Below are 27,295 nucleotides of genomic sequence, written 5' to 3' on the forward strand. Positions count from 1 at the left end.
TAAGTATCTCGTTAACTCCTTTAGTCTTCACAACAGCCCTTTGAAGTAGCTGCGATCATCATCTCCATTTTATACATGAGAAAACAGAGGCAAAGGGAAGTTACATAATTGTCTAATGTCCTTTGGCTAATAACTGCCATTCCTAGAGTGTGAATCCTCTTTAAACTATTTTGCCTCTACTAAAAAGAAAAAGAAAAAGTCTTCCTCAAAATGTCTTCAGAAAATGTGACAAAACAGCATGACCCTCCGTCTAACGTGATAAATCAAACTGTAAATAGCCACACGCAGAGCACATCTTTGCATCAAACAGTTTCCAGGGTGACGGTTCATGTTGTTGTGCTGTATCCATCTCACGAAAGCCCCTATGACAGATTTCCCCAGTAGCCCAGAGCTAAGGGAAAGTTGCCTCTCTTGGCTTCTAGTCACCTTCCTTTTATTAGACAATATTAGTTAAGTAATTTGTGAAGTTCCTTTCTCTGCTCTGGCTGCCAGGAAGCTCAGAGTTACATTTTATGGTCTATTTCAGTAGCTTCTGCTAACTTCATTTCCCACCCACCTCTCTGCTGACTTTACTCTCCATCCATCAGTCTTTCATTACTTAGACATGTATCCTTCACTCTGATTTTTTTTTTTTTTTCCCCCGGATGAAGATCTACCTGGACTTGGGTTCATTCTAAGAGACCCTGAAAACTTTTTTGAAGAAGGTAGGGGTTTCAAACAAATTATCACTTAAGGTATCATTCTGTTACTTTGTCAAGGAACAAACGTTTGGTCATCTCAGCCTCTGCCCACAAACTGCTGCCTCCTTCCCTCTCTCTCGCCACACCCACCGCATCACTATCTCTGGAAACATTTACAGCCTTCCTTTTGCAGTTCTGAGTCTAGAGTTGGTGCCCCAGGATCACAGCTGCAGCATTTGTGGACACCTCAGCTACATGCCCTCCAGCGTCCCCATCCCCATTAACAAAATAATGGCATGAGACTCCATCACAGGTTCTCACTTTTTTAAACCTTTGTGCCCCCAAATGCTTTCTCAAGCACACTTTCACTAGCCACAAAGATACTGCTGAATTTTACCTTTTGTAGTTTTATTTCCAAAATAAGAGATATTCTGAATATACTGGCAACACTTTTTCAATTCATAGTCTTCCTTCTACCCCCAAATTCTAATACTTCTCCAGGTGCAATGGTTCTGTGGCAGCCAATATTTTTTAAAAATTTTTATTGGGGTATCGTTGATTTATAGTGTTGTGTTAGTTTCAGGTGTACAGCAAAGTGATTCAGTTATGCATACACATATATCTACTCTTTTTTAGATTCTTTTCCCATATAGGCCATTACAGAGTATTAATAGAGTTCCCTGTGCTATACAGTAGGTCCTTATTAGTTATCCATTTTATATATAGTAGTGTGTATATGTTAATTCCAATCTTCCAATTTATCCCTACCCCCTTTACCCCCTGGTAACCATAAGTTTGTTTTCTATATCTGTAACTCTCTTTGTTTTGTAGATAAGTTCATTTGTACCCTTTTTTTTAGATTCCACATATAGCAGCTGATATTTTTAATGCCCAGTATTGATTCTCTTTTCTCTGGTGATACATCCCAATTTTCCTTTGGGGAGCGACTCTGTCCATGCAATGCAGTCTCAGAAGGACAGTCATCGAAGGTGCCCTAGCCAGAGGGTGAGCACATGAGACACCAGCCCAATCAGTGCCATCTCCCTGGAAGGTAACTTTTGAGCACCATGTCCCAGGATGTGCAAACAGTGATGCCTTAAGGATGCTGCCCATTCATTCCTGCTACCCATACCCCTGAAGCTGCCCTGTTCCTGGTCCTTTATTGCAGCTTGGCCACGCAGCTTTTACTTAGTTCTCTAAATTGAACAGCCTCAATGAATTCGTTTTTTTGTTTAAGATAGGCAAGTTGGATTCTGTTGCTTACAACAAAGAACTCTAACTGATACATAACTGCCCCAACTAAGAATAATTGACCTGGACTATACTTGAGGTCTCTTTTACCTCTAACGATCTGTAATTCCAGTAACCTCACACAACATAAATGACAGGGCATCCAAGTCAAGATTTAGGAGAAGAAAAAGGAAAATGTGAAAGCTACAGAAAGAAGAGATTTAAAATTTTGTGGTAGGTTAATTATTGCCTAGCAAACGTTCATTCCCTCCCTTCTATCTTAATGGGAAAAACAGAGTTCTCCATTCATGTTGAGTTGGACCATGTGATCTGTTTTGGTCAATGGAAAGTGGGTGTGAAATGGTGCTAGTTCTGAGCGCAAGGCCTTAAGAGTCCTCCCATGTTTCGGTTCACTTCTCCCCCGTGAGAAGAGTATGTCCTGGGAAGAATGAGACTCACATGGAGCTGACCTGAACCCAACTCTCAGCCTGGAGCCAAGTTTAGTGTAGAGAAGCTGAACCCTAGACAGCCTGTAGATGCATGAATACGAAATAAGTGCTTGCCATGAAATTTTAAGGATTTTTTTTTTGTCACGCAGCATTATTATGGCAATAGCTGACTGACACAAATTTGTTTTGATTTCAGTCAACTTTAAGCCTAACAATTTTCAGTTTCTTCAGGCCTATGGAGGGGTGAGGGAATGTCCTACCTGCTACTTTGACCTGCTTGGAGGCACAGGCTTTGCAGGGGAGCACCTGGAACTCTTCTGCCTGGTACATGGAGTAATCGGTACTGGCAACGACCAGGATATCTCCGGGCTTCCATGATTGTACATTGTCTTCCAGATTCAGGATGGTGCTGTTCACGTTGGTGTCGATGGTGACAGTGAGTTTCGGCCTCACTGTAACCCAAAACAGGAGAGACTGAGAGATAAAACTTTGCTCCTGGCAAACTTCTGACTCCCCACCTCTTCCCTTCCCCTCCCTAAATCAGTAAATGCCAGGTTTGCCTATCCAAAACCCAAATCACCAGGCTCACCCCATCCAAGTCTTGGTACGGGTTTTTTGAAGTCAACAAAAACCCTACCAGAAAAGAGCCATTCATTAGCTCTGGGCAGGGGAATTTTCCACTAACTCCTTAGCTGGAGTTAAATGTGGCTGCCTCACCACACCCATTTTGCAAAAGATGTGAAACAAATATAGTCCCTCTCAACTATTATTTTCAGTAGCTGTAAGCCTCTCCTCCAAAGAACTTCCATCCCTAATGACTGCCTTCTGGAGATGGCCAAGTGCCCCCGAGAACAAACCAACCATTTCCAATCCCTTCTAACGAGCACCTCGAGAACCGGGTTTAAAATAATAGCACCCAAAGAGGCCATGAGCTGCGTGTCTATGCAGGGGAGGGCTGCAGGAAGGTCAGCTCTGTCCACTGCACCCTGGTTTTCTTGGACCAGGCCCTTCCCCTTCCTGAAAGGCATCTGGGCAGGGTGGGGCTCTGCTGGCTCCTGCCAACTCCGAGGACCCTCCCATGGCTCCTGTGTGCCAGAATTGCTCTCCATCGCGAGCTTGGCAGGAGCACAGGGTCACTGAGATGCCCAGAGGCAGCTGACCCAGCCATCAAAATTCCCAATGTATAGCTGCCAGCTCAAGGAACCGAGCCACGGTCGCATTTCTGTCCCCAGCAAGGAGCTGCTTACCAGGCTTCCCACAGAGGAACCGCACACGGTAGCTCTGGCAGTCTTGGCCCTGGTCATAGCACACAAACCTATAATCCTGGCCTCTTTTGTAGACAACCTCGGTGGTGAGGTTAACTCCATCCACTGTAGTGGCCTAGGAACAGCATGGAAATTACAGAGCAAAGTCATTTCTTTTTGTAAAGAAGGAAGGTGATGATTAATGTTATAAACATATACGCACGAGTCTAAAATTGTTTCTGCTGCAAAACTTATTTACAATGGCCTTACATTATTATTCTAACGTTTCCCCTTCTCGATTTTGTATAAGACAGCATGAAGTCACAGGATAGATAAACATCTTGCCTTGGGTCCTACCGTATTTGGTATCCAAACCAGTGATTGACTGCCCTGGTGAACATTTTATGGAACATCTACAGCAAGGACACACTCTTTTAGGAGCTGGGCTGGCTGCTTTCTTACAACTTGTACCGCTCACCACCACCAGCACCATCAAGAGTGGCCAACATTTATTGAAGACTCACTATGATCAATCCACTGGTGCCTAAATGTGGCTCCACATCCTTTGGGGGTCTTTAAAAATACTCATGCCCAGGCCCCATCTTCGGAGTCTCAGATTTGACTGTGTCCAGGGGGCAGCCTGGGCCTCAGAACTTTTAACGGCTGCCCAGGTGATTCCAATGGGAAGTCGTGTTTGAGAACCCCTCTTTTCTAGTTACGGAGCTACATACATTATTTCACTTCCTCTTCTTGGCTATGAGGTCTGTGAGATTGTTGCTGGTTTTACAGATTTGGAAACTGATGCTCAGAGAGGTTGGGTAACTTGCCCGTTTGAATCTGGATGCATCCAACTATACGGCTGGTGCTTCGCAGCCCCTCCCACTGTTGCCCTCAGGCACTACTGCCTACTGCCCTTGGTTCAGTGTCTGTCTCCTTCCAGTGGCTGGTGGGTTCTGGAGAGGCCAGGTTTTGCCTCCCTCCCTGATCCCAGCATCCAGCCCAGGGCCTGGCACAGAGCACAGTTTCAGCTGATGAGAGCTGATGGGCGAGAAGCTTCAAGGCCAGGTGGAGAGTTTAGGGAGTGGGTTCAGAGAAGGGCACGATCCCTGCCAGCTGGGGCTCATCCCAGGGCCGGGGTATGTCTGCATCATGACTGTGGCTGTCATCAGAGACTTGCAATTTAGAGCAAGGGCTGCAGCCGTTGTCCTCTCTGGCACAGAAACCAAAGGGACCAGGGCTGGGCAAATAGGAAGGTAAAATATAGTCAGTGTGAAAAAGCGGGGTGGTGGGCACTTTTAGGAAACCCTGTTTTGAACCGAGCAGATAGCTGCTGCCATTGGCTTGGAAGGAGAGCTATGGAGCCGTGAGTCCAGCCAGAATGAAAATTCAGCCCTTTCATGCAAGCAACACACTCACAGCCATTATCTGGGGTGGTCTCCGCAGCAGAGAGGCAGGCATTGCAGACTTGCTCTTAGAGGAAAACACTAAGGCTCAGAGGGGTTTAGAAGCAAGCTCAGGGTCACCTGACCATCAAGCCCATGCCTCTGACCCCCAGATCCTTTCCCCTGAGGCCAGCATGTTTCTCATTTAAGACACCCCTTAATATTAAGAACTGAGCCTGAAAACATCATCCAATGGAGCTGGACATTTTTTAAGTGCAACATCCAACAAAAATTTCAGGAAAACATCTACTCAGTTTTGCTGCTTTTTTTTTTTTTCCTTTTTCTAACCGTAAGAACGACCTTAGCTTTGGATAAGAAAAGTAAAAAGGGCTTTACCACTGTCCAGTGAACCTGATCTTCACTTTAAGTAGACACAACGTGATTGTTATTCATGATAATAATTATAAAATCACTAGCAACATCATAATAAACAATAACATAGGAAAATAACTTTAAAATAATTTTTAAAATTATGGGCACTCACTATAGGTCAGACACTTCATGTATTGTTGCATTAAATCCACAAAATAATCCCATGAGGGAAAAATTATTATCTCCATTCTTGCTTATGAGGAAATTGAGACACTAAATTAAATAACTTGACTGATATCTATGGCCAGGATTGCTAGTGAGGATGACCCAGGGTGCAAGATTTAAGGCAGCACTCACTCTCAGGGTCATGTGAGCGCACAGTCGGCACCTGGGAGCGAGTGCCACCTTAAATGTTGTGCCTTGGGCACCTCACATGTCTAACCGTAGTCCTGTCACTGCTGATAGGCCATAGCTCACAAGTGGCAGAGCTAGGATGCAAACTAGGAGCTATCTGGTTTCAAAATACATCTTCCAACCACCAGACTGACCTCCAGCCACTGTGCCGGGGATGAGCAGGAAAGAGGGGACAGTCCAATATGGTCTCAGCCCCAAGGATGTGTGAGTCCGGTAGGTCCCACTGGCCTTGAAGGGCAGGTGGGTTTTAAGGGAGAAGGTGGGAGGAAGGGAGATTTCAATCCAGGAGAACCTCAAGAAGGGTGATGACATGGGAACAGGGCACTGTGGTTTTGGGTTTTTTTTGTTTGTTTGTTTGTTTTTTTTAAATTTTATTTTTATTTTTATTTTATTTTTTTGGTTGGTTTTGGTTTTGATTCTGCAGAATCACAAGCTATCAGATCTGGAAAAAAATTTCCTTGAGTTGAGGTCAACTGTGTTAGTCCTATTTCCTCTTTCTTTCCAACTCGCCATCCTGCCTAGGTGACAAATGTCCTTAACACCCCCTCCCCCTCCAGAGGATTTGACCGTGTCAGGGCAGAGCAAGTATCTGGGGGACCCCTTGTGTGGGGCGGCCACAGCCCTGGAGCGTCTTCAGGTGCACTGGGGCCTGCACGGTGGTCAGAGGTGGCTGGTGACCACAGTAATCTGTTATTTCCCACAGTGGCAAAAACGGGCACATGGGCATTTCAGTTTTGTTTCAGTCTCTCTGGGTTAATTCACCAGGGCATTTAGCTCCTGGCTGATGTGTCTGACACTCTATTTATAAAGAGGATGTAATCTTGCTTTGCTCACCTGTGGTAAACATAGGACAAGCCTGGCTTTGCTTTTCTGACTTCAGAAAAACCCAGAGTATATTCTACCTCATTGTCTTTTATGACTAGAAAGAGATGTTCTGGCTAAGTCTGGGGCCACTACTGATTAAAGGCTGGTGGTGAGGAGAAAAGGGGTGAGCCTGGCACTTCCAGGATGGAGCATTTCCTCCTTTCCTTTAGAGGTGGAGCTTTAATTCACTTTTGGAGGCACGTGACATGTTTTTAGATGACTGCCTCAAGGAACCTTTGTTTTGCCAAGAAAAAGCCAGTATTTTATTCTGGAATTGAGAGTTTTGAACTAATAAGGGGTTACAATACTCGGCAAAATACTGTCAAAGAACGCACTTTTGCGGGAAGGCTGGCCCAAGCTCCTGGGTAATGCGGAAAACTGTCGTTGGGTCCTTTATTCTTCTCTGGACTTCGAACAGCTGAGACCTTGAACTCAGGAAGGTCATTGTCAAGGATACTCCTTTTGTTGGAAGGAAACTGGGCCCTGCAATATGGCGGCAGGCTGGTGGTTACAGAGTCTGGGGTTGGGTCCCCGTGGAAGGTCTTGGATTACGGAGTTGTTGAGCAGTCACATATGATTATATATGTAACATATGGAAAAATATGTATACTTTCTCCAGTCTCTTCTGCTATCTCCAAGCCTTTAGTAAAGTTTCATTCACTGTGTTAGCCTGGGATTAACTGTGCTTCGACACTCTCAGGGAAGAGCCCGTATCTGTGCTGGGAGCAAAGTTACGGAGAGCTAGAAATGCCTAAGGAAAGCTATTTTCCTAGCATGGAGAAGTGGTCTTCTAAACAACAGTGATCTGGAGCCAGGCAGTTGGCAGAGCACACACCAGGAGGGATTTGCAGAGCATGGAAGCATTCCTCGAGGATTTCCAGAAATACCTGGGGAGGGAGTGCTGGTACAAGACTGGACTTCCTATAGCCGAGTGAACTGGAGGAATAAAATGATGGCTCTTTCAGAATGAGAGCTGGAACATTCAGGGTTGCAAGAGAAAATTAAAATTAAATCTGGGAAGTATGTGCTTTGGGGGAGTTAGCACTTTTTGATTCTGTTGGACCCAAGGAGAGTCTCCAATGTGTAACTGAATCTGGGTAAATCCTTCTCAGTAATGCTGGAGCCATGTGAACGGAGAGCCTTAGCCAAACAATGAGAAAGGTTTCCCTGGCCTTTGCTAACTGCAGAACAGAGTGTCATCTCTCGGAAAAGTGGTCCCTTGTCCCACAGTCCCTCTACGATGCAAGGCAGAGGTCAGAGGTTCCTGCCTCAGGGTAGGGGTCAGTGGGTGGAGGGGTGGAAGCAGTCAGATGACCTGGGACCTGCGGTTAGATAATCTGAAAGCAGGTGGTGTACAAATGTTGCTATTTGTATTGGCTGAAAGAGGATAAAATGGGCAGGGGTGGTCTTTCTCAAATGACTCCTAATTCTCTATCAAACAGTTAAGTGGCCCCAAACCTTGTTTTGGAAGAAGACCAGGAAAATAAGGAAATAAACTCCATTTCCTTGCCCATGTCTCTGTCTTTCTTATGGTCCTTTGAGCTCGGAAGCTTACCAGCTGAGCCACTGAATTGTGAGGGCTGCCTATTCACCCCCCCACTTTCATGATAGAGGCAGCTGAGAAAGTCTAGGTCCCCTTTGGACAGAGTTAACTCCAAGTGAAGATCCCAGGCAAACACCGTCCATTCCGCAAACGCCAGCTTTCATTAACTGAGTGGAGAACAAGGCTGCGGGTGTTCTCCAACTGGGCCAGGCTCAGCCTGCACCCAAGTCCTGGCCAGATCCTGTGCATTCGAGGCCCCAAAGGAGACCAACGGAGGAGTGAAGCTGAGTAGGGCAAACCCAACCCCACGCCGGGCACCCTCAGCTGTGGCTGAAGAAGCAGCTGGGGAGAAGGAAAAGGAACTCAGAGGTAGGACCCAGGAGAGGATTTGAGGCCTAGCTTTGAAACTCACTGGTGGGGAAGCCTGGAGCAGATACACAGCTTCCATGTCAGTCTCTAAAGTGAGAACAGTTCTCTCTGGCTTTACCAACGTCACAGGAGGGCCGTGAGACTCACACCACTCAAATGGCACGAAGGCCTGTGATCTACAGAGTCTTCTTCAAGACAAAGCCTTTATAACTATTTGGTTACCTGTATATCAATGGGGCGATTGCAGATTTTCCCTGGGTGAGTGGCCCGGAGGTCTGAAATTTTCTCCCCACCTTTAGTGTGAGACGCTTGGTCATGTTCAAACCACTCTGTCCATTCCACATCTGGGGAGAAAGCAAAGAGCAGGGTCAGACGAGCAGGGCGCGGGAGAGCCAGCCACACTCGGTGTAGCCCCCAGGCAGCCTTGGCACAATGGGAATTGAATACCATCTGGCCAGGCTCTCACCAGGCTGGGGACCAGAGGCTTCGAAACCATGTGTCAACTTCCCCCACCTCTCCCACCTTTTTATGAAAAGTGCCTCTTATTGACTACCTTATTTTATAAAAGCAATAGATATTCTTCACTACTGCCAAAAGGAGAAAGATGAAATCCATCCATGAACCCATTATCCAAGGATGGCAGTGAGGACTGCTGCTTTGCACGCCCCCCTCCCCGTGTGTGGGGGCTCCTTGAAGGCTGGTTCCTACTCCTCCCGTTTGTGTTCTCTGTTCAATGCCATCGCCTGGCACAGAAGAGGTATGCCCTGAGAGAAAACATCCCTCTGGGCGATTCACCAAGGAGCCTTGATTAATTAAAGACAGCTCTCAGTTGCAAACTAAGCCGACACTGCCACGGTCAAGTGGTCCTATTGGTGCAAAAGAAAAGTCCTCCTTCTTCAAGGCCCTGGCCTTTTAGCCCCCTGTGAAATTTTACCAAGGTGTCCCAAACTCCTCACCTTGAACCCACTCGCTGGATGAAGAGACATTGAAAAGCTCGCCATGCTCCGTCCGGAAAAGTTTGAATACCCGGGCAGCAGCAGAGCCATGGTGTCCTGTCAAAGAGGAGATCAGAGGCGTCAGCAACCAGACCAACCCCCAAATTCAGAAGGATGTGAGGCTAATGCAGAGAAAGCCCCCTACACCCATGGATCTTGAGTCATTTTGTTAAAAACAAAAAAGTTTCAGGCCAATCTTTCCAGAGCAGATTATTTATTGTCCGTTCTTTTGCTTCAGTTTTGCAAGTTTAACTGCAGGGTTCCAACAACGCTATACTTTGGAACCCCATCGTTTCTCATGTGAATTCCTCTCCAGGATTAGAACTGGCAGTACCTTCTGAAACCTTCCCTGGGCAGAGGAGGCTGGTGCTATGTGGTAACAGCCCATCCAAAGCATCTTTTTTTTTTTTTTTTTCCTTTTGCCACACGGCAAGGCTTGTGGGATCTTAGTTCCCCGAACAGGGATCGAACCCAGGACCTCAGCAGTAAAAGCGTGGAGTCCTAACCACTGGACCGCCAGGGAATTTCCCAAAGTGTCTTTTTAGCTCAAAATATTACCCTTGCTGGGGCTTCCCTGGTGGCGCAGTGGTTGGGAGTCCGCCTGCCAATGCAGGGGACACGGGTTCGAGCCCTGGTCTGGGAGGATCCCACATGCCGCGGAGCAGCTGGGTCCGTGAGCCACAATTACTGAGCCTGCGCGTCTGGAGCCTGTGCTCCGCAACAAGAGAGGCCACAATAGTGAGAGGCCCGTGCACCGCGATGAAGAGTGGCCCCCGCTTGCCACAACTGGAGAAAGCCCTCGCACAGAAACGAAGACCCAACACAGTCATAAATAAATAAAATTTAAAAAAAAAAAAAAAAAAATATTACCCTTGCTGCTTCTGTCCCAGTTCTCATCTTTCCTGTGTCACTTGTTTTGGATTAAACCAATGACAATCTCTTTGCAAATGTGAATATTATCTTAGTGATTGGCCTTAAATCAGTATGGACTTTCGCCACTCATGTAACTTGGCCATTAAGCAGCTAGTCAACTCAACAGGGTGTTGGGTGGTGGATCAGCCATGTTCTGAGGGTGGAGGGTGGTTCAAAAAGCCCCTGAGTCTCTTGGTCAGAGGGACACTGGAGGGAGTTCGGCCTCTCGCCATTTATTACCGTGATACTCAATGTGGTCTTCAACAGAAGAAGAGGGATCTCCTTTCACAGTTAGGAAACTCCAAGGGTGTCTGAAAAAAAACAACAACAACAAAGTTCTTCACACGTCTGAGCCTCTACTGGAGGTAGAGTTGATGCAGAGTGTCACACAGAGGCTGTTCGGGGAAATTAGTTTCCAGGCTGGGCTTCCCTTTCTCCAGAAGAAAAAGAGCCTTTCTCTGCAAGTCCTGGCCTTCCGAACCACTTGGCTGGCCTGATGTTTGTGGACTGTGAACCTCTGCAACTCCATCCTGGCAGTCGACAGGGTATGAATCACAAATAACAAACAAGCCCACAGACCTACGTACCACCTGCCAGGCTCAATTAGGTTCTGAAGCAAGTGCCCTGATTCCTTCAGGAAAACAAGGCAACATGCTCCAAGGGAGAAAGGTTATTTCTCTCATGAGTTAATCTCGAGGAAAATGCCACAGGCAGATGTGACTGAGTACCCAGGAATCGGCATTGGGCCTTGGGAAGGAAAGAAATACCTCTTCTTCCCAATGAGAAGCAAAGGAGAAAAAGAAGGGGTACCATTTTGGAAAGTTATACACTCCTCTTTTCTCCATTGAAGCGTGCACTGCTCTAGGGTGGGAAGGTTTTCTTATCCGTTTTTGTCTTCCCCCCAATACCTAACCCAGCCTCTCACTTACTGGGAGATGTCAGTAGGTCTTGGCCCTCGATAACTTTGATTATTTTTGTTTTGATCTCTTATCTTGGAAAGTAAGTCTTCACTGAGGTTGAGGATTGGACTGTGTCGCCCTTGCTTAAAATCTTTCAGTGCCGACCCATTTGCATAAAAAGCAAGCTCCTTGGCCCAAAGCAAGAGGCCCTCCTGTGCCCACCTTGGCAGCTTCATCTCTCACCCCTCCTGTTCTTGTTCTTTCACACCCCGTCATCAATTCCCATTTAATGTCTGCCTCCTGGCGAGAGCTCAGTGCTTCCAGAGACAGGTCAGAACTTACCATGAGGGCTCAGTACAGCTAGTCCAGCCCTAGTGCCTTATGGCAATATCTGTTCAACAGTCCCTTCCTGGGTGAATGAACAAATGATGGGTCCAAGTCTCAGATCTTCTACTGATTTTAGGTGCTCTGAGTTTGTCATTCAAAGTGGGTCTATACAGATGAAGGGTAAAAATGTAATTCCTGCCTACCTATCTCCTTTACTTACAGAACATACACCCATCCTTCCGTGGCTCTTGTTTGTAAGGAGAGAATAGTTGCTAACGTTTATTGAGTTCTTATTCTGTGCTACACACAGTGGCAAATATTTTGCTCATATTATCACATTTACCCTCCCCAGAGTCCTTTGAGCTGGTTCCTCAAATATCCCATAGGAAGCCTGCAAAGAGATGGTGAGTCACTTGTGCAGTCATCTAGCAGGAGGTGCAGCCCAGACTCAAATTCAGGCCAAGTCGGATGCTGGATCTTGGACCTTCTTCTGCTGAGGCCCTACGTGGCCAGTCCTTTTGCGGTTCCGCCTCTCATTGGAAATTAACGAACTGGCCTTTTGGCTTATAACACAATGAAATAGCAGCACCCTTGGTTTTCGTTAACAAAGGAGTTTTACAATACTAAAGTGTCACTGTCATCTTTGGCTGCTTGAGTTTCCTGCCCAAACCCTTCCAGAAGGAGCAGCCCATGGGCAGTCAGAAAAAGGACCCTGGAACCCGGCCAGAGTCCTGTCCCTGCCCAGGGGGACCTCTGCCCAGGCGGTAAAATTGCTTCGCTCGGAGCCCAGGAAAGGCTCTGGCCTGCCCCCATTTTGCCCATGGTCTACAGAGCTGGAGGGAGGTGCATCCCTATCTCCAATAGCCACGGGACAGATGATCTCAACTTTCCACTGAACCGAGATCTGATTCAACATGATTAAAAGGTGTGGCTACTGTGGGGTAAGTGGCTTCCTCTTAGTGCCACAGGTGCGCATGCCAAAGCCAGGCATGACGCTGCAATCCAAGGCAAACAAGACACGCCCTGGAGCACATCAAGGGGCCCCTTCTGCCGGGGGTTTGGCTGGGCAGACGCACTTTCTGTGGTCTCTAAACAGATGTCTGCCAATCCCCCCCCGGCGTGTTCTGACCCCGTTGCTAAAGAAAGGGAAAATGACCATTGGCTGTACATCTGAGGCACGGCTTTTACACGCAGTAGATGCTCAATTAATATTTTGTAAGTGGCCGACTGAATGAATGAGTTCATATACACAGAGACCTGTGGAGCTTCAAGAGTGGAAAACGTTTATAAGGAAAACCAGGCTCCCTTTACAAACAAGCCCTAGCATGTCCAATGCGGATGGATCACATGTCTGCATCCCCCAGGGTCACCACTGAGGGTGATGTCGCCTGGGGAAATGAGCAGGGAAGTTAGGTAAAGTCAGCCTGGGGTAGCGATGCTTCAGTGTTCTGGAGCCCTGGGGAGGTGGAAGGAGATGGGCGATACCTAAATCCAAGGTGTAGGAAGTGTTTGCTGCCAAATTTGGTCATCGCCTTCCTGGCCACGTCGTCCAAGTTTCGAGAGCCTTCATCATTCACGGCAACAGAAAGGATCCTGCCGTCGGGCACTGTGTTTAAATACTGGGCCAGACGTTCACTCTCTTTCTTGGATCTGTAGGTGTCAAACCTAAAAAGGGCAGAGAGAGGGGATTTTAATAGGCCTAACAGCGGCCCCCAAAAGAGAACCCGAAGCACCTGCCTGTGGTATGACAACTAACACGCCATCCAAAGATCTCAAGGGCTATGAGTTTTAAAGAAAAAAGCTTTCATTACAGCAAAAATCGATCATCTCAGACTTGACAAAGATAACCCATTCTCAGCCACATGTAACAGCTATGAAGTATAGACCTCAGAAAACCTATATCACAGGTGACAAGAATTTACAAAGGAAAGACCCAGCTGTGTAATGATCCCAACTCTAAGTATAAAGTGTACTTATTAAGTATAAACATTGTGTACAATGACAACGGAAATGCCGGAAGAATCTGTCTTAGAACTTCACGAGCAAATTAATTCTAAAACGAGTCTAGGAAAATAAACCAGCATGAATAGCCAAGATTTGGGAAAAGGAAAACAGTGGTAGTACGGGGAGTGGGGGGGAAATGTATGGATGCTCCTGAGTCCTCAAACTTGTTTTTAATTGTTCCCATAACCTGGTCGGACCCACCCCACCTAGGCCCCCTCCTTCTCCACTGCCCCGCCCCAGGAATCATCCGCTATGAGCCTAGTACAGCTCAGGCTCCCATGATCACACCCCATGGCCACTCCTGCCTTCCCTCATTCATCCTTACCTTCTCTCCAGCCAATCAAATACTTCCTACCGTTCAAGAGCTGACCTAAGTTCTTGCTTCTCCAGGTAACCTCCAGCTAACCAGGTCTCAGGTGACCACAGCCTGCTTTTCTGTGTGTGTTCAGGGTTTATTAGTATCCTTCCTCACACACATTCAGCTCTCAGATTCCTGAGCCCACTGACTCATACTTTACCCAAAGGAGATTAGGAAGGAGCAGGCATCCTGTCTTTGGAACCTCCACATCAGCTATCGGGATAACATCTCATTACGCACTTCAGTAATGAATTCAACCTCAGGTTGGCTGCTGCAAGTAACCATGCTGTACTACTTAAGAAGCAGCGCCATACCCGGAGGAAACCAGAATGCAAAAGGATGCATGCACCCCGATGTTCACTGCAGCACTATTCACAATAGCCAGGGCGTGGAAGCAACCTACGTGTCCATCCTCAGAGGAATGGATAAAGAAGATGTGGTACCTATATACAATGGAATATTACTCAGCCATAAAAAGGAGCAAAATAGTGCCATTTGCAGAGACGTGGATGGACCTAGAGACCGTCATACAGAGTGAGGTAAGTCAGAAAGAGAAAAACAAATATCACATAATATCACTTACATGTGGAAGCTAGAAAAATGGTAGAGATGAACTTATTTGCAAAACAGAAATAGAGTCACAGATGTAGAGAACAAACTTATGGTTACCAAGGGGGCAGGGAGGGTAGGATGAATTGGGAGATTGGGACATACATACACTACTATGCATAATGAGAACCGACTGTATAGCACAGAGGACTCTACTCAGTGCTCTGTGGTGACCTAAATGGGAAGGAAGTCTAAAAAAGTGCGGATATATGTATACCTGTGGCTGATTCACTTTGCTGCTCAGCAGAAACTAACACAACCTTGTAAAACAACTATACTCCAATAAAAATTAATAATAATTTTAAAATCAATTGAATATAATATAATATAATTCAAAACAAAAAAAGAAGCAGCACCAAGGAGTCAGAACACAATTGAGGAGACTGTTCTCTCTCCTGTGAAGGTAGAGGCTCTCTGATAGATTTTGTGTCAATCAAGCTCAGCCTGGCTTCGTTAACTGTGGTCTGAGGATTGCTCCGTCCCAGGCCAAGCAGGTGGCTGTCAGGCCCCCGTGGGGACAATATAGCGGTTTAGGGCCTGAGCAGATCTGGGTTTGAATCGCAGCTCCAACACTCCCCAGCCTTGTGACTCTGAGCAAATTTAGCCTCACCCAACCTCGGTGTTCTTCTCATCTGTATAACAACAGAACCCACCTGCCAGCGGGTTTATGCAGATTCAGTTATATACGGCAGACAAAGTGGTTAACACAGGGTTTTGCACACAGTCCAGTGACCGTATTATTGTTACGGATTTCCACCAGAGGGCAAGGTTGGCTGTCCTGCGTGCTTCTTCCCACCCTGTCCCGCATCACAGCTGATTCCCTGCTGCCTTCCTGTGGATGCTCACAGCTCATGCCCTGGTTTTGAGGAGTTCCATATCCCCATATCCTCCAGCAGCACCAGGAAAGCTGTCTCTGCTTGCCTCCTCCAGCTGTGCCCTTCCTAGTGGATCTTTCGCTCTGAGTGGCCTGGGACAGCCTCTGCAAGGCCAGGGCAAGAGCCCCCGGGAGCCTACAGGACAGGTCAGGCCTCTGCAGACTCTGCCAGCTAATACCTGAGCCAGGGCAAGGGACGGGGAGCGGAGCGGGAGACTCGCCTTACCTGCCTCCTAAATATCCCTCAAGTTCATCCACTTCTGTTGCCACTGCTTCTACCTGAGTCCTCGCCAGCGACCTTGCTGGCCTTGACCATGCAGAAGCCTCCTAACCACCTCTGCTGGCTTTACTTTTGCCCTCCACAAACAATCCACTCTCTACACAGCAGCCAGTTCTTTTCAATCAGATCGTATCCTTCTTAAAGCCCTTCGGTGGCTTTGCATCCAACTAAGAATAAAACCCACCTCCTCACTGGGCCCCCAAGGCCTCCACACCCGCCCCTGCCTAAAACTCTGACATTATGGCATCTCGTTTCCATCCCCCTGCTCTCCCACATCTCCGCTGGCCCTTCCTCCCTGTGAGAACATCACGCCCTTTCTCACCTCTGGCCCTTTGCACTTGCCGCTCCGTCTTGAAAACTCTTTCCCTGACTCAGCCTTACCCGGCGGTCCTCAGCTCAAATGCCGCTTGTTTACACTGGCCTCTCCGGACCACGTGATGCAAAGTGGTCTCCTCTAGTTACCCTCTACCCCCTCACTATGTCTCTTCCCCCTAATTACCGATGATCACAGCCTAAAACTATGCTGTGCTTCCATGTGTGTATGTGTGTGCAAACATTCCTGGTCCTGTTCAATCCAGCCTGGATTTCTGTCTGTTTCACTCACTGCTGTGCTCCCAGCACCCTGAGCAGCGTCTGGCTAGGACACATGATGCTCAGTAAGTGTATGTTGAATGAATGAACGTGTTTACGTGAAGGCAAACCTTACCGGTCAGAATGGATGACTGTCCCTGATTTGGGGTCAATGACATGAACAATGACTCCACGGTGACCCCAGCTCCTTTCAAAAAAATAACCTCCCTCTTCCATGCCACCGGGGTGAAGAGTCTTGTTCAGAAATGTCCAAGAGAGCTTCTTCTGTCCATGCAACTCAAGGGTGCCTCCTCTGTCGACGCCGATGTACTTGAGGCCGAAGTAAGGGTCTGGCTGAACGTCTTCATCAGCCCTACAAGAGAGAACAGCTCTCCATGGTGGGCCGACACCTCTCTTTACTGGATGCTAAGCCCAGAGGGGGCTGCACTGCTCTTGACTCCCACTGTGGCCACCTTAGACCCAGTTACACCTGGTGATTGCTCAAGGTCAGTAGACATAGCATTGGCAACCAAGACTGTCCCACACCAGACCAAAATGTGTCCAACAGGCCAAGCAGAAATACTTATCAATAGTTAACACGTTGGCACTTCTTTCCAGTTCTAAGTAGGTTATATTTTGATCCATATCAGATGTGGGATCACCTGGACCTGGACTGCATACCCTGGTGTATTCTTGGCTACTGATTCTGAGAACTCTTAATTGCTTGAAGAGGGAGCACAGCCAGAGGCAAATACGGCAAGGAATTTTTCTTTATCTTGTCCATCATAAGCTATTAATAAACATTCACAGAGACTCCCTCAGCCATGACATGATTAGAAGGCAGCTGAAAGGCTGGCAGGGATTTCTGTAACTTAAGTCCAGATCTGAGCCACAATAAATAAAATGCCTCATGCGCTCCTCCAGCTCACCCAAATCGCCACTGTCTGTCTCGTTCATGATTATCATCTGGCAGGACCTAATGATAATTCCTTTTGTGCACTAAAGACTTGCTGTCTTACCTCCCTCTCTTCCATGAAAAACGTCCTTCCCGTCAGATCCAAGAGTATCATGTGACCCATGGAAGCTGTCTACCCACCTTCCATACAAAATGATGCTGAAATTGCCCTGGAAAGGGCAGAGGGCGCTCCCAGCATGCAGCTCTCCTCCGTTGTCAATCAGGATGTGCCGGGTACGCAAAACAATTGCCTCATCTTGGTCTTTAATGACTAGCTTTCCTGAAGAGGTAGGAATGGAGTGAGGTTTAGGAAGACAAGTCTTAGTGGTGAGATTATAGCAGAGTCAAGGGCAGACCTCCTAAGCCCCTCATGTCATCCCTCAGGCAGGCAAAGAGGCGTGTCTTTCCAATACTTCTATGCTTGCTGTGCTTACGGTGTTTACTTTTCTCTCTGCCTTGTGATGTGTAAATAATGCCTGCTTGGTTTACTGCGATCGCTGCATGTGCTGCACTCAATGAGCAAGCATCTGAAGGTCAGATAAGCAGGAATGCTCAGAGCACCAATAAGAAGTTTCCTCTATAAATGCTTCTTTCACTAAGACTGGACCTCTGACAAGCCATTCCTAAGTGCCCAGAGCTGATGGTTATCTCAAACAACCAGATGCTCTGACATGAACCCAAAGCATGTGACATTTGTTCTGTCCATCTACAGTTATGGCAACCTGCATCCCATCTGCTAGGCTGTAAGGCAGCGGACCAGAGAGAGATGGGGCAGGGGAGGGAGACTGGCTTACCTCCCTCTGAGATGTGGATGGAATGGACCGTGGCAGAAGAGATGAGCAGCAGTGTTCTGCCCTGGCCTATGTGCACGTAGTAGTCTGGGTCATGGCCAGGATTCCAGGGCTGCAGCTCAGGCCACTGATCAGGGCACTCAGCTGCCACTGCAAAGGACAGAGAGATGTCACTGCTACCAAGCAGTGGTAGGTACCCACCAACCTCCCCAAGCAAGGAATGCCACAGACCACAAGCAGGGTGGGGTGGGGAGTCTATTATGCATTTTCATGGCCCTTGCCTTCTCCCTACTAGAGCTCAAAGTAGGGCCCTAGAAAGCAAAGAGAACCCCTGGCATAGGAGCCAGGAGGCCTGGGATTTAGTCAAATGTCCTTCATTAGTTCATCCTTTATCTGTGAACAAGTCACTTCCCTCTTCTGGACTCCGTTTTTCCCTTTATAGAATGAAGGGTAGACCAGATGACTCCTCAAGACATTCCAAGATCTAAAGTTAGACAATGATTTACCCAGATTACTTGTATTCCAAGGCATCCTTTCCCCCCGGAAAGCATTGTTTAAAAAGTTGGCAAAGCCTTTTCCCCTTCTGCCTGAGAATTTGACTTTTAGTTAATTTTCTGTGTTTCCCTGGAAGCCTGAGAAAGATGGTATTCTATAAAGCATGTTACCAAGCAACAGCTTATAACAAAAGTGACCCCTGATTAGTAAATGGCATCTAAACTGGGAGGAACTATACAAAATTTATAATGATCCTGGTGGAGATGTCTTGCTTGGAGGTTTCCCTGAGTGCAGGGACTCTCGTAATTGGGCAAATCCCACACAGCAACTCTGAGAGCTAAATCTATGGAGTTGCTATAAGAGATACTAGCTCTGACGGGGCAATACCCACACCTGTCCAATGACAGTCTTGTTTCCTCCCACCTAAGGAGCTGTCACCTGGGGAACAAAAGAAGACAGCTTCTGGAGGCTTGTAGAATGCTTCCAAGACCACTCTCATGGAAGAGAAATGCCTGACACTGCTCTGATGGTGGGTGGTGTTTCTGTCCTAGGCCCTCTGAAGTTATCCTGATGCCAAGCATGGCCTCTGGTAGCCTCATGAGTCTGAATGTTTAGTTGAACTCAAAACCCCCGTGGTGGGTGTTGCAGACTTCTTCCCGATGCAAATAGAAGCACTGGGAGGAGTCTCTCCTCCTATGGCTAAGAAGGCTCTGCACCCCAGTGGGGGTACCATGTATGGTGAACAGAGGAGGACTGTCTCAGAAACTGGGAAAATCTCCCTGGACAGCAGGGAAAAACCCAGAGGGAAAGCAACAGGAAGAGGCAACGGGCAAAACAAAATGAGAAATGGCTTGCCTCGGACATGGAGCCCCAATGCCCTCCTTTTTTTCTCTCACTAGAAAGTTGTGAGCAAGCATGAAATAGATTTTTAAATAACTGGAGCGGGATGGAGGAGAAGGAAGGTGAGGTGTAGTAAACCCATGGCAGGGGCAAGGTTTCAGATGGGGAAGACCCTGGGGAAGGTACTGGAAGGAATGGATGCAAATTCCACCCTTGGGCACCGAGCAAGGGCCACTAAGGGAAGCCATGTCTCTTGAGCCGGGTGAGTGCAGTGGACAATATCCACGACATTGGGTGGAACCCCCAGAAGGAATTCTGGTTTCAGTACAATTACTAGCATGTCAGTTCTCAATGTGACTTGACTTCGATGTGGCTGTCTCTAGGGTAAGATCCCATGTTTGTATATTTCAAGAGAACTGGAAGGGCGCTGCTCCTTTAACTACTCAGCATTGCCAGATGTGGACTCTGGAAGCCCACGTCACATCATCGTCCCGGCCCATCTGAGAGCAGCGGCTGGCCCTTCTCTCCTCTGCAAGGCACAGTGCAGGCACTTGGTGCATGTTTCCTGGGTCTCACTCCCCGGCCTCCCCTCCCCTGCTCCATAACATCCTCCTTTAGGCCCCATCTGCCTCACTGTCAGCCCTAACTCAGGTTTTGGAAATTTTTCATTACGAAGAGAATTTCACATTTTTTTGGAGTTTTGCTAAAGCAGCTCTTCCGAGATTCTGTAAACCCCATGGGACTCAAATAGTGGCAAAACAATGAAAATATGTGGCATTTACTCATCCGTGGATTCTTCATTTTAATGTAAGAGTAGGGTTGCCAGCAAGCTGCCAGGATGGGCCGAGGTAGGGGCGGGGGCTGGGGGCCTCTGCCTGGGCACTCAGTAACCAAGGATGATCACGGGGGCTCTGGAGCCTCCGTCCAGCTGAGGGGCTTCTGAGGGCCAATGCCCATCCCTGGGTTTGCCTTCGGATGGGTCAAGTGCTTGGCTGGCTTTCAGCAGAGATCAATCAGAGTCCCTGGGCTGCCCTCCACCTAGTCCTGGATCTGGAGTGTCTGTTTCCAAGGTGGCGACTCCTCAGCCATGCGGGGAACGCGTGTGGCGACTGGCGAGCCCAGAGATCCAGGCGTGGAGCCATGAGCGTGCCGAGAAGGAATCGCTCCAACTTCACGGGACAAAGCCCAGGGTCTCACCACCCACATCTCTTAGGAGAATCCCAACTGCCCCCTTTCTTCTCCAACTGCACACGCTTGCGTCAGTCTTTGCATCCGGATTTGGAGGCGGTCAGCCTGACACTCGTAGGCTCTCCTGTCATCAAGAGCACAATTCCCAGAGCTCCAGCAGCCCTGACCCCACAGCATAAGCACAGCAGTTACAAGACGGGCCGTGGATGAATGGCCCTTCGCTGGAGCTGGAGATTTTGCTCTTGGTAAAAGTCGGTTTCGGTGGCTCTTCGTTTGTAGGAATCAGTGAGTAGCTGGCAATGGTCAAGGCCTTTGCTGAGGTATCACCACAGCAGCCACCCTTCCCAGGAGGGGCTGCAGGGAGTGGCATTCAGAGTGGATGCAAGCCCTACTCGGAGCACGAATGGCAGGGGGTTGACGTCACAGAAAAGCAAGGACCAGAGGGAACCAAAGGCACAGCCTCCTTTCCAAATGATTTATAGTCAAACAGAAGAGAGAGACCCAGGATGTAAGAGGAAATACCCAGAGACCTCCCCAAGGCCGCGAGGCGATTCACCTTAAAAGAGAACCCTAAACCCAGTTCCTGGCACAGGGTCGGTGCCCCCTTGGTGGTTATTAATTGAATAAATGATGGAAGGACTAAATTCATGAATTCAGGCAATATTGACAATTGTTGCGTTGAGAGTGAAAATATTGCTTGCTAGCTATGTCCCCTAAGGACCAAAAAGATTCTACAAGGAATCACATTGAAGGGATTTCACTAGTTATGATTAGAGATTACATCCTTGCACCAGTGGGTTGAGAAAAACAAGATATAATACAATGTAAGATCCTTTACTCTTATTGTAGAAAAGCATTCAGCTCAACTGATAATAATAGCATTTTTTAAAAAGCAATCCATGGTGATGGTATTATTACTCAACCTCTATTCAAAATTTTTTAATTGTCCCCATCTCTCAACTTCTACCCCAAGCTTGGTTTATTTGATTGCTTTTCTTTATAGCCCACACAAACTTGCCTTGTGCTTCTGGATTTTAATTCAAAATCACTCAAAGAAAAAGTTGATGATATTGAGATCAGAAAAACAGATCTCAGCCTCACCTAGAGCCTCATGGCTAACAAGGTGCTTTAATACACCCAGATCTTATGACAGCAAAGCAGGAAGGGAACACTGAGATCAGGTGGCTCGGAGGCGGCAGGCTGGCTGACAGATATGTGTTTTTTGCTCTGCTCCACCACCACCCCGAGTGTTTGTTAAAATTTCAATCGGCTGCCATCCTTTAACAAGTAGAGAGCTTTTACATGAAAGTCTAGATTTCTGACTTCTCTTAAAAATTCAATAGGTCTTGCAACAGGGGCCCCGCCTCCCCATGTGGCAGCAATTAGCCAGGACTGAGAAGTGGGTGTCCCTGAAGAGGGGCCTGAACTCCCCAGGTGACCACATCTCTACCTGGCCAGCTTCACTCTTTGTGTCATGTGCCTGGTTCCTGTAGACACTGAGTTTGTAACCCCTGAGCCTAGTCTAACCCCCTCATTTTGTGGATGACGAAACTGAAGACCAGGATAAGACCTGCCCAGGATCAACGAGTTAGCAGGGGCAGGCCAGAGCCCAGCCACCCCTGACCCCACCCTGCGGCTCCTCCTCCTGGCCTTCCTCACTGAGATGCAGAGGTCCAAATGCTCTGCAGTGGCTCACCTGTGGATGCGGCACCAGGAAAGCGGGCCAGGACGAACCAGACGATTGTCAGCATCACCGTAAAGGAGACGTCCCGACTGTGAGCCGCTCTCATTCTGGCAGAGCGCTCCCTGAAATCAAAAAGCACACTGAGTCAGACCTGCAGCCTCCCCAGGACGGAGTCGGTATGGGGGGCGGACACACGCACACAGACAGGGCCACACACGCACACAGAGGCCGTGCCAGTATGGGCATACTCCAGCCGGCCAGTGCAAAGTCCTCAGCTGCCATGACTCAGGGCTGGGCAGATCAGGGCATGAAAGCCCCGTCACTGTCCCGCCTGTGTCTTGCAGCTCAGAGACCCGGTGATGGATGGAATTTCATCCTTGGCGCTCGAGCTCACTACCCTCCAGAGTGAAGGGTTTTTTTCCCTTAAGTTAAAAAACAGAGAAAAACAAAAAATATTTCCACTGAACATGAGCTGGAAAATAGATGCCACCAACTTGCTGTGTGATCTCAGCTGATTTGATTAACCTCTCTGGGATTCAGTTTCCTAATCTGGAAAATGAGGATGTGGACTAGCTGATTTCTAACATCAGTCTGTGCTTCTAAAACAAGTCTTGATGATAATACTGAGATCCTAAATATGAGGCCTGTGTGTTATAAACCCTTCTCATATTACCCATCCAAGAGGAAGGCAGGGCAGAGATACCTAATTGTCCCCTAATATCCATTTTTCCCTGGAAAACAACCCCTGAGTTTTTATCTGGGCACACAGCCACCTAGAATAAAGGCTACCTTCTCCAGTCTCTCTTACGTTAGTAAGTTCTGGCCAATACAGTAAAAGTACAGTGTGTGAATTCCAGGGTGTGTCCTTAGGGAAAGCAGGAAGCCTTTCTTCCCACTTTCCTGCTGGCTGGAATACGGATATGATGCCTGGATCTTCAGCACCTATCTTTGGCCATGTAATGGGAGCCATGTGCTGAAGATGGCAATGCAGAGAGTAAGAACCTAGGCTCTGACCCTGTGGAGAACTGAAACAGCCCTCGACTGTGGATTTGTTTTTATGTGTGATGGAATTAAATTAATTTTATTACATTTCTATTTGATGAAAGCCACTTTTCTCCCCCTTGTACTCAGACAGGAGGTGAATACGGGAACCTGTCCAGATAAACCTCAAGACAGGAACTTTAAAAAAAAGATGCCCGATTCCCCTTTCATAATATAATGCCCTTGGAGAAACACCTCTGTCTTCAAGTCCTGTGCGCTGCCCAAGAGTGCTTAGGTGGGGCTTGGGGCGCGGCCGGCTCCAGCTTCCATGCCCACGTCCCCGGGTCCTCCCCAGAGCACGACTGTAATCATGCCTGAAAACAAACAGATATTCTCCCACGCTGAGAAGGGGGCCAAATCTCTCTCATCCCGCACAGGCTCCTCCCTTTGAACGAGCTCAGGGACAAATCTGATCATCCCTGACCTTGCAGCTCCTGGTGAAGCACTTTGTGTGAGCTCGGCAAGAGGGTCTGAAACAGAGCACCCTGGCCCTGTGCCTGGTCCTTCCCGCACAGGTGCGCCGGGGAGGCCAGGGGAGGGAGGAAACCACACTCTCAGCTTCAATGCCCGCAGTGTCCTCCTGGCGGGCACCCTGCCTGGCCCTGGCCTGATATGCCGAGAACAACAGGACCCATTCTAGTCTCCTCTGCAGGGCCGCTGAAGTCAGGCGTCACGGCATCTGGGAATGGCGCCTTTCCCATGGCCCCCAGAAGAGGAGTGTCTGCTTTCATGCTCTTTGCAATAAAAAGAAGGGGACACCGGGACAGGAGTGGTCTGTGGTCCTCGGGGAAAGCCAGAGCCCGGCTCTCGAGTCTCCTTCTGTTGAGAAAAACCAAAGGTAGTTTGCTTTTTGCTGCTGAGAAGCCCCAAATCATCCTGGGGCTCCATGAAGGGAATCCAGACTTTGGGCTGTGAGCCGGCAGAGGAAATGTGGCCAGCACCCAGGGTGGAGGTACCCGGGTGCGGGGGCGCAATCTGGGTGCAGACACACACACCCCCGCCTCAACTGCCGGGTGACCCTCATCCAGACATTCCCTTCTCTGGGCCTCGACTTCCCGTGTGCAGAGTGGAAGGCGGGGGTACAGGGACTCTGTGGCCCTGACATCTTCTGACCATTTCAGAGACAAAAAAAGGGATAGATAGGGCTTCCCTGGTGGCGCAGTGGTTGAGAATCCGCCTGCCGATGCAGGGGATACGGGTTCGTGCCCTGGTCCGGGAAGATCCCACATGCCGCGGAGCAACTAAGCCCGTGAGCCATGGCCGCTAGGCCTGCGCGTCCGGAGCCTGTGCTCCACAACGGGAGAGACCACAACAGTGAGAGGCCCGCGTACCGCAAAAAAAAAAAAAAAAAAAAGGGATAGATGTAAAAACAATTCCCACTGGCAGGACAACCTCTTTTCCCCAGCATTCAAGAGAGAGACCTGCTGTATCGGAGTGCCACTGGATACAGAGAGGTCCCCCTGCTCCAAAGAGGTCGCGACCCCACATTGCTGGGGGTGGTCCTCCGTGAGTGGCTTCCAGGGCCTGCGTACAGAAACCTCGAGAAACATTCTGTTGCTGTGAATCCCAAAGCTTCTCAAATTTCACTTGGGAATTCTTCACCGAGAGAGGACAGCTTTCTCAGCTGGCCACTAAAAGCTCTCTGGCAACACGAGTTAGGATTCAGCGTCTCCAGCTGGCAACATACAGTCTTGAAAGGGTGCCCAGCTGCTGAAGGCCTGTGAAGAGTGCACAGTTGGCTAACAATGCTAGAAGGCTCCGCAGGAAGCTGCTGGCTGGAGGCTGGCTGAAGGCTGCCCTTGCTGGGTCCCAATGGTCCTGAGCTGCCCTCTTCCTTACAGGGTGCGGTGAACCCCTTTGGCAGAGCCATTTGAAAGAGGAAGGGCCGGCACTCCGCGATACTCCACAGGGCTTCACAAGAACAAGCTCAAAGTCTTCCAGAAGCTCAGCATCTTCCCGTCCAGCTGCAGCTCCATGCCGTGTTTGCCAGGCCTCACAGGGGCGTGGAGAGACAGGAGCAAAAGCAGGGACAAGAGGCGTTGCCTGCTACCCTCTGTCTCTGGGTCTCCTCACTGCTGCCATCACACACCAGGGGCTGGGGCTTTGCTCTTCCTTCAGCTGCCCTGGGGTAGGACCTGTCACCTGCAGAGAGAAAGGAGCGCCGGTGTCATTCAAGCCTCCAGAGAGGCCCCTACATCTCTGGGGCAGCAGCATTAGCAAGTACATGCCCCCTGGCATCCCCGACCCCAGGGGGATGTGGGTTCTTGATGCCTGCAGAGCCTGCAGCAGCCAGAACTTTCTTCAGGGATTATCATAAACTACCAAATGTCAAATAGATAGCTAGTGGGAAGCAGCCGCATAGCACAGGGAGATCAGCTCGGTGCTTTGTGACCGCCTAGAGGGGTGGGATAGGGAGGGTGGGAGGGAGACGCAAGAGGGAGGGGATACAGGGATATATGTATATGTATAGCTGATTCACTTTGTTGTAAAGCGGAAACTAACACACCATTATAAAGCAATTATACTCCAAGAAAGATGTGAAAAACAAAAAAAGAAAGAAAGGGAGTAGGGGGTAGTGGGGAGGGTCAGTCAGTGTAAGGTCTGAGGCTGGGGGTGAGATGGGACTGTAGGGTGATCCAGAAGCCAGTTTGGGGTAGGAGACAGCACAGTGACAGCCGTCGCTCTCCCTGTCACAACCGCACTAAGGCAATTCTCATTTCATGCAAACCTAGACGAGGCTCGGCTCAGACCAGCAGGACACTGTGGTGACCAGGAGCACAGGCTCCAGAGTCTTCTATCCCAGCCATGCAGTCCACATCGGGGAAAACTGTCTGACCACTTGGGCCTCGCTTTTTTAATCCGTAAAACTGAAATAATTGGGACTTCCCTGGTGGCACAGTGGTTAAGAATCCGCCTGCTAATGCAGGGGACGTGGGTTCGAGCCCTGGTCCGGGAAGATCCCACATGCCACGGAGCAACTAAGCCCGTGCGCCGCAACTACTGAGCCCGTGTGCCACAACTACTGAGCCCGTGTGCCACAACAACTGAAGCCTGCGCACCGCAACGAAGAGTAGCCCCCGCTTGCCGCAACTAGGGAAAGCCTACGCGCAGCAGCGAGCACCCGACACAGCCAAAAATAAATAATTTTTTTTTAAAAAAACCTGAAATAATGCATCTTAAATTCCAAGGTCGTTGTGAGGATCAAACGAGATGCTCTATACAAAGATCATAAAGCCCTGAGCCTGACTGGTGGTCGGTGCTCAAGCTGTGGGAGCTGCTGTTATGAAGGATGCACAGCACAATGGGTGAAAGAGCCTGGGAGATGGAATCTGAGAACCTGGTTTGAGTTCCAACTCTGGCCCTCACCAGCTGTGTGACCTTAGACAAGTCACTCAAACTCTCTGGGCCTTAGCCTTCTCATGTTTTAAATGGGAACAACAATACTACCCATAACCAGGAGTTACTGTTAGGAGGTTCAGCTGAGATCGGCTGGCTCTAAAAACATCAGCTCATCTATCTTGGTCTCCAGATTATGTCCTGTGGGTGGTACAGAAAAGAATCAGATATGAATCCTGCCCCCCACCCCCAAGCCCGGAATATCCTACTGTCAAGAGGAGAGAGAGGCTAGAACACTAGACACTACATTCCAAAATGAGCAGCTGCTCACTTCCTGGGCAAAGGGAGATAAAAGAGATGGTACCACTGTCCAGACAGAACAGTCTGGACATTCCTCCTTTGCCTCACTGAGCGGAGCTCAGGGGAAAGATTTGATTTCAGGCTAACGGCCCTGGACACTTCCCTTATGATGACACACGTGTATGTAGGCCACTCCGTCTCCTGCTGAGACAGAGGGGGCTTTGGAACAACCACACCCTCATGAATTGTCTTGGACGTAGTTTGATTGACGTTTATGCCACTTAATGGTT

General features: G+C 48.6%; 1 protein-coding gene across 3 annotated transcripts in view; it reads right to left on the reverse strand.

Moving 5' to 3' along the window:
* The window catches only part of CEMIP (cell migration inducing hyaluronidase 1), a 165,571-nt gene that overhangs the window by 52,618 nt on the left and 85,658 nt on the right, over positions 1-27,295 (reverse strand). For all 3 annotated transcript variants that reach the window (XM_059059141.2, XM_067030042.1, XM_067030041.1), the window contains exons 2-11: positions 22,341-22,450; positions 18,125-18,271; positions 17,472-17,610; positions 16,512-16,748; positions 13,166-13,345; positions 10,695-10,765; positions 9,504-9,599; positions 8,770-8,891; positions 3,607-3,739; positions 2,620-2,811 (exon numbers count right to left, since the gene is read on the reverse strand). In XM_059059141.2, the coding sequence (XP_058915124.1) occupies positions 2,620-2,811; positions 3,607-3,739; positions 8,770-8,891; positions 9,504-9,599; positions 10,695-10,765; positions 13,166-13,345; positions 16,512-16,748; positions 17,472-17,610; positions 18,125-18,271; positions 22,341-22,434 (1,411 nt within the window). In that variant the 5' untranslated portion in view covers positions 22,435-22,450. The remainder of the gene's footprint in view (positions 1-2,619; positions 2,812-3,606; positions 3,740-8,769; positions 8,892-9,503; positions 9,600-10,694; positions 10,766-13,165; positions 13,346-16,511; positions 16,749-17,471; positions 17,611-18,124; positions 18,272-22,340; positions 22,451-27,295) is intronic.

Source organism: Kogia breviceps, chromosome 3 (assembly GCF_026419965.1).
Source record: "Kogia breviceps isolate mKogBre1 chromosome 3, mKogBre1 haplotype 1, whole genome shotgun sequence".
Lineage (NCBI taxonomy): Eukaryota > Metazoa > Chordata > Mammalia > Artiodactyla > Physeteridae > Kogia > Kogia breviceps.